General features: G+C 38.0%; 1 protein-coding gene across 2 annotated transcripts in view; it reads left to right on the forward strand.

The window, feature by feature from the left end:
• Window positions 1-20,535, forward strand: part of PLEKHA8 (pleckstrin homology domain containing A8) — a 104,493-nt gene that overhangs the window by 74,495 nt on the left and 9,463 nt on the right. The window contains exon 14 of one of the 2 annotated variants that reach the window (XM_009452532.4): window positions 17,470-19,656. The exons of the other annotated variant lie outside the window; for it this stretch is intronic. Within the exon in view, the coding sequence (XP_009450807.1) occupies window positions 17,470-17,487 (18 nt within the window). The 3' untranslated portion in view covers window positions 17,488-19,656. Of the gene's footprint in view, window positions 1-17,469; window positions 19,657-20,535 lie in introns of those variants that run through there. 2 annotated transcript variants of the gene reach the window in all.

Genomic DNA, 20,535 nt, shown 5'->3' on the forward strand with positions numbered 1-20,535 from the left:
AGTGAGCAGAGATCACACCACTGCACTCCAACCTGGGCAACAGAGCGAGACTGTGTCTCAAAAAAAAATTAATTAATTAATTAATTAAATAAATCTTATAGAGGAACACAATTCAAATAATAACACTAGATATCATTATACCTAAGAATATGATAAATGATGAGTTCATATCCTTTGTAGGGACATGGATGAAATTGGAAACCATCATTCTCAGTAAACTATCGCAAGAACAAAAAACCAAACACCGCATATTCTCACTCATAGGTGGGAATTGAACAATGAGATCACATGGACACAGGAAGGGGAATATCATACTCTGGGGACTGTGGTGGGGAGGGGGGAGGGGGGAGGGATAGCATTGGGAGATATACCTAATGCTAGATGACGAGTTAGTGGGTGCAGCGCACCAGCATGGCACATGTATACATATGTAACTAACCTGCACAATGTGCACATGTACCCTAAAACTTAAAGTATAATAAAAGAAAAAAAAAGAAAAAAAAAAGAAATGAACTTGAAACTCAAAAAAAAAAAAAAAAAAAAAGAATATGATAATATTGTCTCCCCAAGATTAAGGAACAAGGTAAGGATATCTGTTGTCACCATAACCACTTCTATTCATTATTGAAGTTGAGGTCATAGCCAGAGCAGTAACTCAAGAAAAGACAATAAAAGGTATACAGATTGAAAAGGAAGAAATAAAAACTACTTGCAAATGATGTATACAAATAAACCTAAGGATTCTGCAAAGACTATTTAAGCTAATAGCTAAATGTAGGATGTTTGCAAGATGGATCAATGTAGAAAAGTAAATTGCAGCTGGGCATGGTGGCTCATGCCTGTAATCCAAGCACTTTAGGAGGCCAGGGTGGGCAGATCACCTGAGGTCAGGAGTTCAACACCAGCCTGGCCAACATGGTGAAACCCTGTTTCTACTAAAAATACAAAAATTAGCTGGGTGTGGTGGTACACACCTGTAGTCACAGCTACTCGGGAGGCTAAGGCAGGAGAATGGCTTGAACCCGGGAGGCAGAGATTGCAGTGAGCCAAGATTGCACTCCAGCCTGGGCAACAGAGTGAGACTTGGAAAAAAAAAAAAAAAAGAAAGAAAGAAAGAAAAGAAAAGTAAATGCATTTCTACATACCAACAAAAACAATTAGAAAATGAAATTTGAAAGACAATGCTGTTTAAGACAGAATAAAAGTCTGTTTTAGTCTGTTGAGGCTGCTGTAATAAAATACCATAGACTGGGTAGCTTATGAACAATGGGAGTTTATTTCTCACAGTTGTGGTGGCTGGGAAGTCTGAGATCGTGGTGCCAGCATGGTTGGGTTCTAGTGAGGGCTCTCTTCCACGTTGCAGACAGCCACCTTCTTGCTGTGTCCTCACATGGAGGAAGGAGCAAACAAGCTCTCAGGGGCCTCTTTTATAAGCACAGCAGTCCCATTCCTGAGAGTCCTGCCTTCATGACCTAAGCACCTCCCAAAGGCCCCACCTCCTGATACCATCACCTTAGGTGCTAGGATTTCAATATATGAATTTGGGGAGAACACAGAGATTCAGACTATAGCAAAATTTGTAATCGGGAAAATTTAATAAAATATGTGCAAAATCTTTACACACTGAAAACTATAAAAACATTCTGCGACAAGTTAGAGAAGACCTAAAGAAAAGAGCTATACCACATTCATGGGTTAAAAGATCTGATATTGATAAGATGTCAGTTCTCAAATAGATCTCAAGGTTCAGTGCAATCCCAATCTAAATACCAGCAGGTAGATATGACACTAAAAGCATGAACAACAAAAGAAAATAAATAAATTGTACTTTATCAAATTAAAAAACTTTTGTGCATCAAAGGACATTGTCAAAGAAATGAGAAGATAACCTACAGAATGAGAGAAAGTATTTGCAAATCATACATCTGATAAGGGACTGGTATCTAGAATCTACAAAGAATTCTTATAACTCAACAACAGGAAAACAAACAACCCAATTTAAAAATAGGCAAAGGACTTGAATAGACATTTCTCTAAAGAAGACATACAGATGGCCAATAAGCACATGAAAAGATGCTCAACATAGTAGGGAAATATAAATTAGAACAACAAGGAGATAACCATTTCATACCTACCAGCATGGCTATAATAGTAATTTTTAAAATGCAGAAAATGAATATTGGTGAGGATGTGGAGAAATTGAATGTCTTGTCCATTGCTGGAAAATGGTGCAACTGCTGTGGAAGCACTTTAACAGTTCCTGAAAAAGGTAAACATAAAATTACGTTATGATCCAGCAATTCCACTCCTAGGTATAGACTCGAGGAAATTAAAAGCAGAGACTTGAGGAGATACTTGTATGCCAATATCCATTGCAGCATTATTCACAGTAGCCAGAAATGGGAAACAACCCAAGGGCCTATCAGCAGATGAGTGGGTAAACAAAATGTGGTATATACAAACAACGGGATATTATTTGGCCATAGGAAAGGAATCAGGATCTCAGACATGCTGATATGGATGAATCTTGGAAATACTATGTGAAGTGAAATAAGCCAGACACAAAAGGACAAATATTGTATGACTCCACTTATATGAAATATCTAGAATAGGCAAATTCATACAGACAGGGAGCAAATTAGAGATTACCAGAGGGCACCAAGGTGTGGTGGCTCACACTTTAATCCCAGCACTTTGGGAGGCATAGGTGCAAGGATTGCTTGAGGCCAAGGCCCGGAGTTCCAGACCAGTCAGGGCAAACACAGGGCAAATGCAAAACAAAAGCCCTTCCCTACAAAAAATATTTTTTAAGTTAGCTGGATGTGGCGGCTCATGCCTGTAGTCCCAGCTATTCAGGAGGCTGAGGCAGAGGATTGCCTGAGCCCAGGAGGTGGATGCTACAGTGAGATTTGATTGGCCCTCTGCACTTCAGCCTGGGTGATAGTGCAAGACCTTGTCTTTAAAAAAAAGAAAGAGAGAGAGAGAGATTACCAGGTGCTGGAGGGAGGAAGAATGGGGAATTATTGTATAATGTTTACAGAATTTCTGTTTCTAATAACAAAAATGTTCCAGAACAAGAATGTTCCAGATATGGTGCATAAAAAATGATGCACAACAATGTGAATATTTTGTTATGTATGTTTTACCATAATTATAAAAAATTAATAATGTAATATACCAAAAGTTATTGCATGAATTGTGCACTTTGAATTGTATACTTGAATTGTACACTTTAAATGTATGAATTTTGTGGTATGTGAATTATATCTCAATAAAGTTGTTCTAAAAAATGCCAGCAATGTTTTTGTAGAAATTGGTGTGCTAATCCTAAAATGTATGAAGAAATGCAAAGGACCTAGAATAACCAGAATAATCTTGAAAATTAGTAAAGTTGGGAGACATATATTAGTGAATTGCAAGACTTTCTCTAAAGCTGTAGAAATGAAGATGGTATGTATTGGTGTAAAGGTCCATGGGACGAGAAAGAGTTCAGAAATCAGGCCCCACTTATATAGTCAGTTGATTTTTGATCAAGATGCCAAAGCAATTCAATGGTGAAAAGAAGATCACTTCAACAAATAGTGCTAGAACAACTGCTTATCTCTATGGAAAAGATAAACCTCAACCCCTACCTCACATCACACAGGTGAAATTTTTTGAGATAAATTATATAACTGAATGTAAAAGTGAAAATTTCGGATAAAGCTCCTACAAGGAAACATAGAGCATTATTTTTTAGGATACAAAAAGCACTATAAAGAAAAAAGTGACAAATTGGACTTCATCAAAACTAAAAACTTTACAAAAAATACAAGCCATAGATGAGAGACAGTATTCACAATACCTGCACATATGGCTGAGAAAAGCTTGTATCCAGACTCCTACAACTCAATAATAAAAAGACCAAAACAAATTATTAAAAAATGCACAATGACTTGAACAGCTGTTTTATAAAAGACCACATACAAATGCCAGTAAAATATGAAAAAGGGTTCAATATCATTAGTCACTAGGGTAATGCAAAATAAAACTAAACTGAGATAGCACTATACATCCACTAGTTTGGTGAACATTAAAAGAACAAAAACAACAAACCTTGGCAACTGGAATTACCATATGTTGCTAGTTGGAGTCTTAAATGGTATAACCACTTTGGAAATTGATCTGGTAATTTCTTTTAAACTCCATGACCCAGCAATAACGCTGCTAGGTATTTTTGCAAGATAAGGTCTTTTTCCATAATAGCCCCAATGACCCATCTTCTCCTAGAAGATACATTCTGCCTATCTGTTGGTAGGCAAACTGTGGTTTGTCTCTTCACTTTGCTAAGTGAACAGATAAACAAATTTTGGTGTGTGGAAACAATGGAATACCACTCAGCAATAACAAGGAGAAAACTACTGATAGACAATATCCAGCAGCTTAGATGAACCCCAGAAACATTATGATGAGCAAAAGAAGCCAGATACAAAATAGTGCATAGTGTCTTATTCCATTTATATGAAATTCCAAAACAGGCAAAAACTAATTTATGGGACAAGAAATCATAACATTGGTTGCCTGGGTTATTAGGATGGGTGTTGAGTGGTAAAGGTCACAACAGCTTTTTTTTTTTTTTTTTTTTTTTCCTGAGGCAGAGTCTCATTTTGTTGCCCAGGCTGGAGTGCAGTGGCATGATCTTGGCTCACTGCAATCTCCACCTCCAGGGTTCAAGTGATTCTCGTGCCTCAGCCTTCCGAGTGGTTGGGACTACAGGTACATGCCACCACACCCAGCTAATTTTTGCATTTTTAGTAGAGATGGGGTTTCACCATATTGGCAAGGCTGGTCTCGAACTCCTGAACTCAGGTGATGATCCTCCTCTCTCGGCCTCCCAGAGTGCTGGGATTACAGGCATGAGCCACCGCGCCCAGCCTCACAACAGCTCTTTCTAGGGTGATGAGAATGGTCTATATCTTGCTAGTGGTATGGGTTACATGGGTGGGCATTTGTCATAACTCATCAGACTGCCCACTTATAATCTGCTTATTTCCCAGTATGTAAATTATTTTAAAAGTTAAGAAAAACATGTTCTCAGGGGCCAGGTGTGGTGGCTCACTCCTGTAATTCTGGCACTTTGGGAAGCCTAGGTAAGTTCATCCCTTCAACCCAGTAGTTCAAGGCCAGCCTGGGCAACATGGTGAAACCCTATCTCTATAAAAAAAAAAAAAAAAAAAAAAAAAAAAGCCATTCATGGTGGTATATGCCTATAGTTCCAGGTACTCAGGAGGCTGAAGTGGGAGGATCACTTGAGCCCAGGAGGTTGAGATTGCAGTGAGCTGTGATTGCACTACTGCATTCCTTTCTGGGAGACAGAGCGAAATCTTGTCTCAAAAAAAAAAAAAAAAAACAGTTATCAGGAATGACAGGGTTAAAACAGCAAGTTGGCATTCCAATCCAGTTCAAATAGCCAGATCAAAACAGCAAGTTCAAGACTTGAAGAATGCCCACAAATCAGAAAATTCACAAAGAAATGATAGAAAACATACAAAGGATATGACTAGGTAACTCACAAATGAGGAAATACAAATGGCTAAAAGGGGTAGGCAGGGGCTGGTGAGCAGCATTTCATAAGTTTACCGGCCACTCAGAGTTTTCCTCCAGGTATTGCTTGTTCATAGTTTATATCATTTTTCTCTTGGGTTGGTTATCTTTTTCTTTTCAACTATAGATACATTGGTTATATGAGTAGCAAATAGCTTTTCTTAGATGGTGGTTTGTATTTTCACTTTGTATGTCATTCTTTTGTTGTGTTTTAAATTTTAATTTAATCAAGTGGAATCCACCTTTTGGTGATTAGTGCTTGTGTTTAGTTTAGAAACAGAATTCCCTATTCAAATATCACTAAACATTATGTGATATTTTTCCTAATAATTTTATAGTTTTTTTCACCTTTAAGTCTTTAACATCTTTTTTTTTTTTTTTTCTTTTTGAGGTGGAGTCTCGCTCTGTTGCTCAGGCTGGAGTGCAGTGGCACGATCTTGGTTCACTGCAACCACTGCCTCCCAGGTTCAAGAGATTCTCCTGCCTCAGCCTCCCCAGTAGCTGGGATTACAGGCGCATGCCACCACGGCCAGCTAATTTTTTTTTGTATTTTTAGTAGAGGCGGGGTTTCACCATGTTGGCCAGACTGGTCTCGAACTCCTGACCTCAAATGATCTGCCTGCCTTGGCTTTCCAAAAGTGCTGGGATTATAGACATGAACCACCATGCCTGGCCATCTTTAAGTCTTTAAACCATCTGGAAGTTGTGTATGGGATGTAATTTGGGTTAATTTTATCTTCTTCCTTATGAATAGCCACTTGTCTTGGAATCATTCAGGCTATTCTTTTGCTGTAATTTAATAGCAGCAGCACCATCATATATAAATGATTTTAACTCTAGGTCCTCTCTTCTATTCATTTGCCTAATTGTCTCTCTGGACCAATATCACACTATTAGGAGGTCTCAGGGTCTGCTGAGATTTGCCCCCTCCCCTGCACCTACAAATAAATACAGTTGGCCCTCCATATCTGTGGGTTCCACTTAAATGGAGTCAGCCAACCCGGGATAAAAAGAATGTGGGCAAAAAAAATTTCACAAAGTTCCAAAATGCAAAACTTGAATTTTTTCTGAGCCAAGTACTATGTTGAATGCACGCAAATGAAGTGATGTGTAGGTATTGTATTAGGCATTATAAGTAATTTATAAATGATTTAAAATGTACGGGAGGATGTGCATAGGTTACATGCAAATACTGGTCCATTTTATATAAGGGACTTCTGAGCATCTTCAGATTTTGATATCTGCCAGGGTCCTGGAACTAATCCCCCACAGATACCAGGGTTTGACTATATAGTGTTTTCCTTTAAAACTGTGTTCGCTATTCTTGTTCCTTTAATCTTCTGTATGAATTTAAGGATCATCTTTTCTATTTTGAGAAATACCTTATTAGAATATTTATTGAAATTATACTGAATTTATAGACTGACTTTGGGAGAAATCGCTGTCACTACAAAATTTCATCTTCCTACCAATGAATATAGTTTATCTTTCTGCCTACTCCTATGTTCTTCAATAAAGTTTTACAATTTTATTATAAAATACAAGGTACCTAGGAATAAATTTACAATTTTATTGTAAAACTTTTGTTTTACAATATTACTTCCACCTATTACTATGTTCTTCCATAAAGTTTTACAATAAAATTGTAAACGTATTCCTAGGTACCTTGTATTTTATTGCTGCCATTAAAGAATGTATCTTTTGGAAAATTACATTTTCTAATTTTTGTTGCTATTGAATTTGTTAATATACTTGTTTTGGATTCAACAACCCTGACAAACTCTTATTTGTAGTAGTTTAAGATTCCTTTGTATTTCGTATTTTTTCCTTTCTAATTATTATAAATTTTATTTCTTTTTCTTGTCTTATATAAGCAAAAAGGTTTTATACAATGCTGAATAGAAGTGGCCATAGAAGATAATCTTATTGTGTTCCTAATCTGAAATGGAATGCTTTCAACATTTCATAATTACATACAATTTTTGCTATAGGTTCTTTGGTAGCTGCCATTTACCGGGCTAAATAAGTTGCTTTCTCCATCTAGTTTACTAGTGATATTAATTATGAAGCAATGTTTAATATTACAAAAAAATTTTCTGGCTGGGCGTGGTGGCTCATGCCTGTAATCCCAGTACTTTGGGAGGCCAAGGTGGGCGGATCACCTGAGGTCAGGAGTTCAAGACCAGCCTGACCAACATGGAGAAATCCCATCTCTCCTAAAAGATACAAAAATTAGCTGGGTGTGCTGATGCATGCCTGTAATCCCAGCTACTCTGTAGGCTGAGGCAGGAGAATCACTTGAACCCAGGAGGCAGAGGTTGCAGTGAGCAGAGATCGCGCTATTGCACTCCAGCCTGGGCAAAAAGCAAAACTCCATCTCAAAAAAAAAAAAAAAAAAAAAAAAAAAACCTACATTCATTGACATGATCATAAGGTTTCTTCCTTAAACCAACTAATATGGTAAATCTCATTAAGAGATTTTCTAACTTTAACCATCCTTGCATTCCTAGGATGAATCCAATTTGGTAATGGTGTATTTTTAATAGACATTTCTGGAATCAGTTGCCTACTGTTTTATTTAGTATTTTTGCATCTATATTTAGAAATGAGATTGGGCTTTAATTTTTTCCTTCATATACCATCCTTATCTGATTTGCCATCAGAATTGTTATACTTTGTAAAATGAGGTGGGCAGTGTTCCCTCATTTTATATTCACTGGAACAGTTTGTTTTAGATAATGATTATCTGTTCTTCAAAGTCTGGGTATAACTGGTAAACCTTCTGGGTTTAATGGGTTTTATTTTTATCTTAATTTTATTTTTTTTAGTATGGAGGGTAGATTTTAAAACTCCCAATTCAAGTTATAAATCTAACCCCAAAAATGTATTTCTTCTTGAGTAGTTCTGTTAGGTTGTATATTTCTAAGAAACTGCAGTTTGTCTATGTTTTCAGTTTATTGATTATGGGTTTTAAGTAGAATTGTGCATAAATGACCCTGAGAACTTACTCTGTGCAGTCTGGACAAGATGCCTGCTAGGACTTGTTGCGCCTTCTCCTAGAGAGAGAGACTTCACCCAAGTTCAGCTTCCCACAGAACCAGTAGCTCCCTTCCTTTGTTCCTTTGGCAGGAGGGTCTGTGGCTTTCCACAGCACCCCAGGTGTGGGGCTTTCACAGCAACTCCAGTAAACAACAAGCAGTTAAATAGAAATAATTCATACTAAGCAGTCTGTATGCCTCCCACAAACAAAGTTAATTCTCATGCTGGCACTAGAAGAGCCTGGGGCTAGTGATACCCATGAAATGCAAACCCACTGAGGGTCTGGCTCATCACCCTGGTCCTGCCACGATCCTCTGTTCAACAATGGGAAGACAGCAATTACATATCAAATGGTAGTTTATATACCGTTAGTCATCTCTAATTGTTCACTCTCTCTCTTTCTCTCTCTCTATAAAGTGCACTAAAGGTATGTCATGGTTGTTTTCACTTTTATTTTGGAATAATTTTAGATGTATAAAAAAGTTGCAAAGTTAACACAGAATTCCCATATAACCTTCACCCAGTTTCGATAATGTTGACATTTCATCTGACTATGTGCATTTGTTAAAAGAGATTAACATGGCTGGGCACGGTGGCTCACACCTGTAATCCCAGCACTTTGTGAGGCCTAGGCAGGTGGATGAGGTCAGGAGTTCGCGACTAGCCTGGCCAACATGGTGAAACCCTCTTTCTACAAAAAATACAAAAAATTAGCTGGGCGTGGTGCTGGATGCCTGTAATCCCAGCTACTCGGGAGGCTTAGGCAGGAGAAATGCTTGAACCCGGGAGGTGGAGGTTGCAGTCAGCCAAGATCGCGCCATTGCACTCCAGCCTGGGCAACAAGAGTGAAACTCTGTCTCAAAAAAAAAAAAAAAAAAAAAAAAGAGAGAGAGAGATTAACATTGTGTAACTACAGACATTATTCAGATTTTCCTTTTTCTTTTTCTTTTTTTTTTTTTTTAAAGACAGAGTCTCACTTTGTCACCCAGGCTGGAGTGCAGTGGTACAATCACGCCTCACTGCAACCTTCGCCTCCCAGGCTCAAGCAATCCTTTCATCTTAGCCTTCCAAGTAGCTGGGACCACAGGCATGCACCACCATGCCTGGCTAATTTTTAAATTTTATGTAGAGATGGGTCTCAATCACCCAGGTTGGTCTCAAACTCCTGGGCTCAAGCAATTATTCACATTTCACCAATAACTTTTTCCTGTTTTAGGATCCAATACAAGATCCCACATTGCTTTTAATGTCATCCTATTTAATTTTTTAAAACTCAATTGTATTGAGAAAAATTAACATATAAAATTTACCCACTTAGCATATATAATTCAGTGCTTTTCATTATATTTACAAAATTGTGTAGTCCTTGCCATAATCTAAGTTTAGAACATTTGCATTACCCCCAAGAGCAACCCTGTACTTATTAAGCAGTCACCCCCCATTCCTCCCTCCTGTAGCCCTAGGCAACTAATCTTTCTGTTTCTATTGATTTTCCTGTTCTGGACTTTTCATATAAATGGAATCATACAATGTGTGTGGTGTTTTATGTCTGGCTACTTTCACTTAGCACATTTTGCAGATTCATCCATAGTGTAGTATTTATTAGTACTTCGTTCCTTTATATTGCTGAATAGTATTCCATTGTATAGGTATATGGTGTTGTGTTGATCCATTCACCAGTTAATGAGCATTCGGATTGTTTCCATTTGGGGGTTATTATTAATAATGTTGCTAGAATATTTGTGTACCAGTCATCATGTGGATATATGTTTTCATTTCTCTTGGTATGTACCTAGGAGCACAATTGCTTATTGCTTGGTCATACGGTAACTGTGTTTAACATTTTGAGGAACTTCCGAAGTGTTTTCCAAAGTGGTTGCACTGTTTTACAGTCCAGCAGCAATATATAAGGGATTCAATTTCTTTACATCCCCATCAACGCTTGTTATCATCTGCTTTTGTTTTTCCTTTTGTTTTTAATATAGCCATCCTAGTGAGTGCAGGTGTGAAGTAGATATCTCTTCATGGTTTTGATTTGAGTTTTTCTTTTGGTTAATGATGTTGAGCATCTTTTCATGTGCTTATTAGCAATTTGTATATCTTCTTTAAAGAAATATCTATTCAAATTCTTTGCCCAACTTTAATTGTGGCGTTTTCTTATTTTGAGGTTTTTTTTTTTTTTTTTTTGACGGAGTCTCACTCTGTTGCCCAGACTGGAGTGCAGTGGCGCAATCTTGGCGCACTGCAACCTCTGCATCCTGGGCTCAAGCAATTCTCCTGCCTCAGCCCCCCAAGTAGCTGGGACTACAGGCACCCACCACCATGCGTGGCTAATTTTTGTATTTTTAGTAGAGACGGAGTTTCATCACATTGGCCAGGCTGGTCTCAAATTCCTAACCTCAGGTGATCCACCCACCTCGGTCTCCCAAAGCACTGGATTACACGCATGAGCCACCACACCTGGACCTTATTTTGAGTTTTAAGAGTTCTTTATATATTCTGGATGCAAGTCCCTCTTCATGTATATGATTTTCAAATATTTGAAAATATTTGAAAATGTTTGTCAAAAATCAATTGACTATTAATATAGCAGTTTATTATTGACACACTATCTTGATTTCTGTAACTTTGTAACAAGTTTTGAAATAAGAAAATGTAATTCTTCCAACTGTGATCTTTTTCTAGATTGTTTTGGCTATTCTGTGTCATCTTATTTTAAATTTTTTTCATTTAATCACTTTTGGTTTTGGGATTTTATTTGTTGTTTCTTAGTTTTCTATATCATTCATTTCTGTTTTATTTTTATAATTTCCTAGCTTCTACATTCTTGGGTTTGCATATTTGTTTTATAACTGTAAAAATGAACATTTATTTTATTACCATTAGGACTTTTTTTTGAGACAGGGTCTCGTTCTGTCATCTAGGCTGGAATAGTGTGGCACAGTCATCACTCACTGTAACCTCCGCCTCTCAGGCTCAAGCAATCCTCCCACCTCAGCCTACCAAGTAACTGGGACTACCGGTGCATGCCACCACACCCAGCTAATTTTGTATGGAATGATACATTTCTCAGAAATACCCTTGTAGTTAAGCAACACATGACTGTGTATAAGTATATATATTTTTTAAATCCATGAGTTTAAAAATAGACTCTCAGATATAAGACATAAAAAGACAACCATATGCTGTTCATAATAGGCATGCTTAAAATCTAATGATCTAGAAAGACTAAAAACAATGGAATGGCAAAATAATTACCAGGCAAATATTAATTTTTAAAATTGATGGCACAGAATTTTATAGCCACAACAGAGGCCAGAACACAGTGTAATTATGTTGATATCAGATAAAAAAGACTTAAAAAGTATTTAGGGATAAAGAAAGTCACTGCAAAATGAAAACATGAACAATTCACTAGGAATATTCAACAGTTCTGATTTTCTGTGCAACAACTAACAGCATAATTGACAGAAAGAGATGGAAAAAATGAACAAATTCACAGTCAGTATGGGGTAGACAAAAATAAAATATGAAAGGTTTGAACAAGACGATTTTCACGACTCAGCATATACCAAAAAAGTCAAGATTTTCTGACCACAATGTACTACAATTTGAAATTAGTTAACAAAAAGATAACTCCTTAAAAAAAAAACCTTAAAAATACTTCTAAATGATTCACATGTCAAAAAAATCATAAATGAAATGAGTACATACTTAGCACTAAAAGAGTGTGACTACAATACATAATAAAATCTGAGGGATGTAGCTAAAGCAGAACTTGAGTCATTTGTGGGTTTAACTGCACACATTCAAAAAGAAAAAAGTGGCCAGGCACGGTGGCTCATGCCTGTAGTCCCAGCTACTTGGGAAGCTGAGGTGGGAGGATAGCTTGAGGCTGGGAGGCGGAGGTTGCAGTGAGTGATGATTGTGCCACTGCACTCCAGCCTGGGTGACAGACCCAGACCCAGTCTGAAAAAAAAAAAAAAAAGCCCATCTCTATAAAAAATACAAAATTAGCCAGGTGTGGTGGCATGTACCTGTAGTCCCAGCTATTTGGGAGGCTGAGGAGGGAGGATCACTTGAGCCCAGGAGTTCAAGGCTACAGTGAGCTGTGATATACCACTGCACTCCAGTTGGGGCAACAGAATGAAACTCTGTCTCTTTAAAAAAAAAAAAAATTAACATATATGCTTGACTTAACAAGCCTAAAGTTTATCAGTATCTCTACCTTTCTCCTAAAATATACAAATAACCTTAGAACATTTTAACATCAGTCACTTGCCTCTTGTCTGACATGTTTTTGTCTTCTGATAGTTTTGTGCCTCCTTATGTCCCTCAAATTCATCATCATCATCATTACTATTAGCAGTAGGAGTGGTGTTTTCTACAGTCAGTGGTTGCTCTGGTTTACCCACATTTGCTATTTCTTTGGAGATCATTAGTTCTTGCTTTCTGCATCTTTCTTCTGGTTTTGATTTGCTCCTTCTGGAAGTAAAATGTTCCCATAGTAACATTTTCTGGAAGGGCCTATGAATGGTAAACTCAGTCTTTGCCTAAAAATGTCTTTTTTCTGCCTGACTTTTGAATTATAGTTTAGCTAGTTATAAAATTCTAGCTTATCAGTTATTTTCCCTCTATATTTTGAAGATATTTTTCTGTTGTCTTCTGGCCTCTGACTATTGAGTACTGTGCTGTCAACTTATTTTTTGCTTCTTTATAGGTAGTCTGTCCTTTACCTCTGGTGGCATTTAGGATCTTCACTTTGTTTTGTGGTCTTCAGTTTCCCTATTATGTGTAGTGTAGATTTATTTTCATTTCTTATCTTTGGTCTCAGTGCATGCTTTTATTCTGCAGATTCTTTCCTTACAATTCTAGTAGAGTCTATGTTATTATCTCTTTGAATACTACCACCTCACTATTCTCCCTATTACTGTTTCTGGAATTTCTATTAAATACATATTGGACTATCTCATTCCTTATGCCTCATAACCTCCTTTTAACATTTTCCATCACTTCATCATATTGCTGCACTTAGCACAATTTCCTCAGATGGGACTTCTAATTTACTAATTCTCCCTTCAACTTCTTTTCAGCTTACAAACTTTTAGTAGCTAGTTCTCATTTCTACACATTCTAATTTATTTCTGTTCAAAATATTACTTTTTTTTTTTTTTTTTTTTTTGAGACAGAGTCTCACCGATGCCCAGGCTGGAATGCAGGGGCACAATCTCAGCTCACTGCAACCTCTGCCTCCCAGGTTCAAGTGATTCTCCTGCCTCAGCCTCCCCAGTAGCTGAGATTACAGGTGCACACCACCATGACTGGCTAATTTTTGTATTTTTAATAGAGACAGGGTTTTGCCATGTTGGCCAGGCTGGTCTTGAACTCCTAACCTCATGTTATCTGCCCACCTCAGTCCCCCAAAGTGCTGGGATTACAGGAGTGAGACACACCTGCCCTACTTTTCTTTTTTTTGTTACAATAGTAGTTAAAACTTACTCTGTGCCAAGCATATGTGTACTCTTCTAAGCACTTTACATATATTAACACACTTAATCCTTACAATAACCCATTGATATAGATACCATTAGTATACCTACTTTACAGATGAGGGACTTGAGGCACAGAAATATTAAGTGACACACCCAAGGTCACCCAGGTGGTGGTAGGTGATAGTGATGAGATTTGAACCCAGCACTTTAGCTTCAGTTTCTGTGCTCTTAGCTACCGTGCAACAGTGCCTCTCATGAGGTTTGTTCCTTTCTTGGTGTTTTAATTACATCTTTTAGGGCTTTAATAATTTTAAACATATTTATTTTACATTCTCTTTCCAATTGTCATTCTATTATATGAAGTTTTAGGGTGTCTTTTAGTGCTATTTATTGTGTCTGCTGACTCTTAAGTCAGCAGGATTTTGTCCTCCTGCATTTCATTATTTGTGTTTGTGAGCTTGTCTTTAAAGAAGGCTGTTTTTCTGTGAGAATCCCCGTGGCCTGGGTTGTACATGTGTCCCTCAAGAGCAGTTTTGCATTTGCCACAGAAAGATCACCAGATGTGGAACTCTTTTTTGGCTGTTTATCATTTTGGGAGTCATTTATCATCATGGTTCCTGGACCATCTGCAAATTTGAACCTCCAAATTTGAGGTAGAAAAAGACCCTGAGAATTCATTTCTCAGAGGACATTTTTCCCCATCCAGACAGAGGCATATAAATTCTTTTTTGTCTCTCCGTGCCAGTGCATCGATGGCTTTCCTAATTTAATCTTTTCAGTGTGGGTGTAGCCTTTTAAAAACTGCTGCAGTTTTTTAACTAAGCCCAGCTGTGGCAGCATCCCACATCCTTACCACTCACTTCTCTCTTTGTTACTGACACACCTGGAGACTTCCTTTCTCTCTTGCCAGTTCATTCATGCATTTAAAATAATTTTTGCTGTATTTTGTCAAGCATTTTAAGGCAGTATGGCAGGAGAGTTTTCGGACTGTTTCCCCACATCTTCTTTTAAGAAAGTTAAAAGTCTCATTCCACCCTTTAAAAAAAGTATGATGTTAATTATTTTCTCTTGGTAAGCCTGATTTAAAAATTGGGGACATCCATAGAAGTGTTAGGAGGAAAATGCAAACTACTCATTGTACCACTACCTAAAAATGGCCATGTTTTAAATGTTTTCTCCTTTTTGTATTATATGTGTTTAGATATACATATATACATGTATATATGTATACATGTGTACATATATACATGTATATATGTATACATGTGTACATATATACATGTATACATGTATACACATGTATACATGTATACATGTATATACATGTATATATGTATACATGTATATACATGTATACATATATACATGTGTATACATGTATATACATGTATATACATGTATACATATATACATGTATACATACATGTATACATATATACATGTATACATACATGTATACATACATGCATACATATATACATACATGCATACATATATACATGCATATATACATGTATACATATGTATACATACATGTATACATATGTATACATACATGTATACATACATACACGTATACATATGTATACATACATACACGTATACATATGTATACATACATGTGTTATATATGTATACATACATGTATATGTTTTATATGTATATATGTATGTATACATACATATATACATATATACATACACATATATGTGTGTATGTATATATGTACTATATAACTTGATTCATGTGTGAATATCTGTTTACGTGTGCGATTTTTCACCTAACAGTGTATTGTATTTTTGTTACATCATTAAAATTCATTAAAGAACAAACAACTGAAGAAAAACTTCTGCCTTAGAAGCTTAAGGATAAATGAGGGGCATCTTCCTGCATATATTTGATTAGCTGTTCTGCAAATCTACTCTTCTGCACCTAGCAACCTAGAAATAAAAAAGGGAATAGCTGCACTAAGAGCCCTAGAATCCTAATTAACATTGTGCCGCTCATAGATGCCTTACATTTAAAGCAAGATCATGTTGTTTCTCTCCCATATAAATGATTTTCATTGACTGTTCTGAATAACTTTATATTTCCGGTCTCCAATTTGCTGCAACTAAATCTTAGCTACCCCCCCATTCTGGCTTTCTTGTTGAAAATTGCTCTCTGAGCAAAACCTGGAATGTCTGAAGTCATTCCCCAACACAGTTGCTAGAGATGGGCTGTGAAATAACAGAATTTAGCAGCAAGTCTCTCCACAGGCCAGTGTATAAAAAGGATCTGAAACCTAGGCTGGGAATGACAAGTATGCTAGAGGGAATGGCACTCCCCTGCCCGCCTTCCAAAAGCAGTTTGGCTTCAGGAGAGTGGGTGTGTGTTTCACTTGGTCTTGCAAATGTAGGTCTAACTTTGTCACCGCCTTTCCGTCTGCCTTCCAGCATCTGTGCCCAGTTGACGTAATGACTGTGGAAGGCAGATTGAACGTTATTAAGGAGACAGTCTGGAAATTGTGAGAGGCAGGCAGGGTCAAGGATAGAAAGCATTCTTGGGAGACTGGGGTTCTCAGCTCACAGTAATTGAGAAATCGATTCAAACTCATGCCATACAATGAAATTATATGTGTGTGTGCATTTCCTAGAAGTTACCCCATGGCCCTTCCCACTTAAGTTAGCACTATACAATGTCTTGGCCAAATGAATTTGAGTTCCAAGTTAGGTTCTTGAGACTTAAATTAGTTCCAAGTTAGTTTCTTAAAATTTGTAGTAGAAGTAATAGCCTTAAAATGTAATTTATTAAAAATTAAATTTAGGGCCAGGCACGATGGTTCCTGCCTGTAAGCCTAGCACTTGGGGAGGCTGAGGCGGGAGGATTGCTTTAGCTCAGGAATTTGAGACCAGCCTGGGCAACATAGTGAGACCTTATCTCCACTAAAATAAAAAAATTAGCCAGGCATGTTGGCACACACCTGTAGTCCCAGGTACTCAGGAGGCTGAGGCAAGAGGGTCACTTGAGCCCAGGAGTTCAAGGCTGCAGTGAGCCATGATCATGCCACTGCACTCCAGCCTGTGTGACAGAGCAAGACCCCCCTCCAGAAAAAAAATTAAAATCTTTAAAAAACAACTGTTTTGATTTACAACTGCCAGAATTTGTGAGAAAAAGAATTTTAAGTTTCAAAAGTTTAGTGTGCACACTAACAAAATGAAGGCACAAAGCTTATGTTGCCAACAAGATATTAGAAACAGATTAGAAGTATAACTACACAACTCTACTTCCTGTAGATTAAAGATTGCCAAGACTTTATTCATATTTTTATTTTTTTAAAAATTTAAAAACTGAGACGTGGATTCATTTCTAACAGGGACACGCAAATGTCTGATGGTGGCCCAGGAGGGCTGTCACTCAGAATCAGGCGGGTGCAGAGTGGCCTGCAGGACATGATGACCCAGCATGAGACAGGATGCATCACATCTGGGTGACGCCTCTCTCCAGGGGATCAGCCTGGACTAAATGCCTCTCCTGGGCCAGGATGCCCAGCAAGCCCCGAGATGCCTCCTGGAGAGAAGGAAGTATGTGAGAGTATCCTGAGTTAAGTGAGACCTAAAATGCCTGAGAAAACCCTGAAATGACTGAGTCTATCTGGAACTTATTTGATTGTTTTTCTGCCATGAGATAGAATGAGGTCTCAAAAGAGAAATTAAATTATATTACAAGAAAATAAAGCTCAATTGCTTGCCTGTTTGAGTTTGTGGCCTGTGAAAATCTTGCCCACCAAACTACGAGAAGCAACATGAGGGGCTTTATAATAACTCTGCAGGTAGGTGGACAGCTCATGGAATCCAAGGGGAAAGGCATGGGCTGGGCTGAGAAAGGACTAGAACCAGGAGCTGAAAGCCATTGGGATCTTTTCTCAGCTGCCATGGCTGCTTCTTACTGCATATCTTTCTGTCTTCTCTCTCTGAGGCCCATCTTTCTTTTTTTTTTTTTGAGACGGAGTCTTGCTCTGTCGCCCAGGCTGGAGTGCAGTGGCGCGATCTCGGCTCACTGCAAGCTCCGCCTGCCAGGTTCATGCCATTCTCCTGCCTCAGCCTCCCCAGCAGGTGGGACTACAGGCGCCCGCCGCCACGCCTGGCTAATTTTTTGTATTTTTAGTAGAGACGGGGTTTCACCGTGTTAGCCAGGATGATCTCGATCTCCAGACCTTGTGATCCACCCATCTGAGGCCCATCTTTCTCCACGTCTCCCATTCATCTGACAGAATATAGTGGCATCAATGCCTAAATTACGTGACACAGTTTTAGCCACATGCAGATTCTACCTTTCTGTATCTTGGCCTCATTCCCAAATTCTTGTACAAGAATCTGATTGGCCCACTTAAGTCCCATGTCTGTCTTCCTCCATTCAATCAATGGTGGCCTGAGGGGCATTGGCCCATGGTACAGACATGACTGCTGTGGGTTCATCACCTCGGGTCAGGGGACAGTTCCCAGGGAATTGGAAATGGCTGTGAGCTGGGAGGGCACCCCAAAAGATGATGACTTCTGAGTCACTACGGGACCTATCCCTCACTTTTCCCATCTAGAAAATAGAAGGAATAATATCTATAATATTCCTAATTTTAAGTGAAGGCAAAGGGAATTAACATGTATTGACTTCTTTCCATGTAGGAATCTGCATCCTGAAAACAACCCTAAGAGGTGGGCATTTTAATTTCCTCCTTTTTAGATGAGAAAATTGATGCATGCGGAGGTTAAATCTCATAGCTAGTACATGAAAGCTCAGATCTAAACCCAGACAGAACTTGTGCTGCAGCCCCGGAGGCAACTGTTATTAAGATTGAGATAATGTCTCAAAGCCGTGCATTACATTCTCAGCTATTAAGAAACTGCCGAGGACAGTATCTTATATGTAGTAAATGCTCCGAATTGGAAGTCTCATTAATAAGAGCACTCTCCCTTCAATTGCAGCAGAAGTCTTATCATCACAGTGTTTTGCTCACATTAACCCACCAAACACCTCTGGGAAGTGGGCACCCATCTCCTTTGGAGAGGTTTCTGCCAAGACACATTTTATTACAATGAAAAGGGAGATGAAAACAGCCGCTTATACCTGTTTTAACTGTAATTGACCTTCAGCCACCATTTTGCTGCATCAGATTCGAGAGCTTCTAAAGCTTCCACCCTGCTTCATGTTGAGGTGTGAATTTGTCACCTTAGGAGCCTGTTGTCACAGTCTTTAGGATGTATTTATGTGCTCTGATCTTCTGGCCTCCTGACACTAAATATAACTCTTTCTTATTGGTACTCAGCTGATATACACAACTCAGGCTCTTTTTGTGAATGTTTGCTGAATGAGAGATTTGTTAACACCTACTGTATTCTCAGCTCTGAGAATATTAAACCTCTAAGATACAATGCAAGCCTCTGAGAGCAAACAGTCTTCTCTGTGCTATCAAAAAGCTAAGAACTTGGTCATTAGGGAAATGCAAATCAAAGCCACAATGAGATACCTCTTCATACTCAGTAGGATGGCTATAATACAAATAATTTAAAAAAAACAAACAAAAAAACCAGAAAATAACATGTTGGCAGGTGTTAAAAGAAAAAACTTTAGACAAATTAAATTTAACAGAGTTTAACTGAGTAAATAACAATTTGAGAATGGGGCAGCCTCTAGAATCAGGGCTGCTACATGGTGGGCTAACATTTACGGACAGAAAAGGGAAAGTAACGTACAAAAAAGCGGAAGTGAGGTACAGAAATAGCTGGATTGGTTACAGCTCAGCGTTTGCTTTATTTGAATACAATTTAAACAGTTGGCTGCCTGTGATTGGCCAAACTAACACCTGTAAAGGAAAGCAATATGCCTATTGATTGGCCAGAACTCTGCGACTGGTGCAAATGTAGGTTACAACAGTCTGTTTACATATCCAATTAGGTTTCAGTTAAACATTTAGGTCAGACCTAAATATGTAAGGAGGCAGCTTCAGGCTAAACTTAATTTAACACAGTGATGTGGAGAAATTGGAAAAAACACTACTAAGAACCAATTTTAAAGTCACCAGTCAGGTCTAGTTTGGGTGAAATTAATGCATGTTCACTTGAGAGCATTAGTTGAAACTTCCTGTAATTCAGTTGGCTTGATTGGTGGCCAACTTGCTTTGGTTAAAGATACAAATAAGGGACTTCAAACACCATAGTAGGTTTCTGATCTGCTTCTCTGAGCATTAGTACCACAGGTAGAATGATCGTGTAATTGATCATCCAAACTGTGACAATTATTTCCAAGACAAATGCTAAAACAAAAAGGACACTGGGACAGAAGGCCAACCCATGGTTGCCTTTGCTGAGGAATACCAGTAACATATTGACACCAGAGAACTGACTTTTTCTTTACCAAATCAATCATGGTAGATTTTACGATTAAT

This window comes from Pan troglodytes, chromosome 6, assembly GCF_028858775.2.
Source record: "Pan troglodytes isolate AG18354 chromosome 6, NHGRI_mPanTro3-v2.0_pri, whole genome shotgun sequence".
Classification (NCBI taxonomy): domain Eukaryota; kingdom Metazoa; phylum Chordata; class Mammalia; order Primates; family Hominidae; genus Pan; species Pan troglodytes.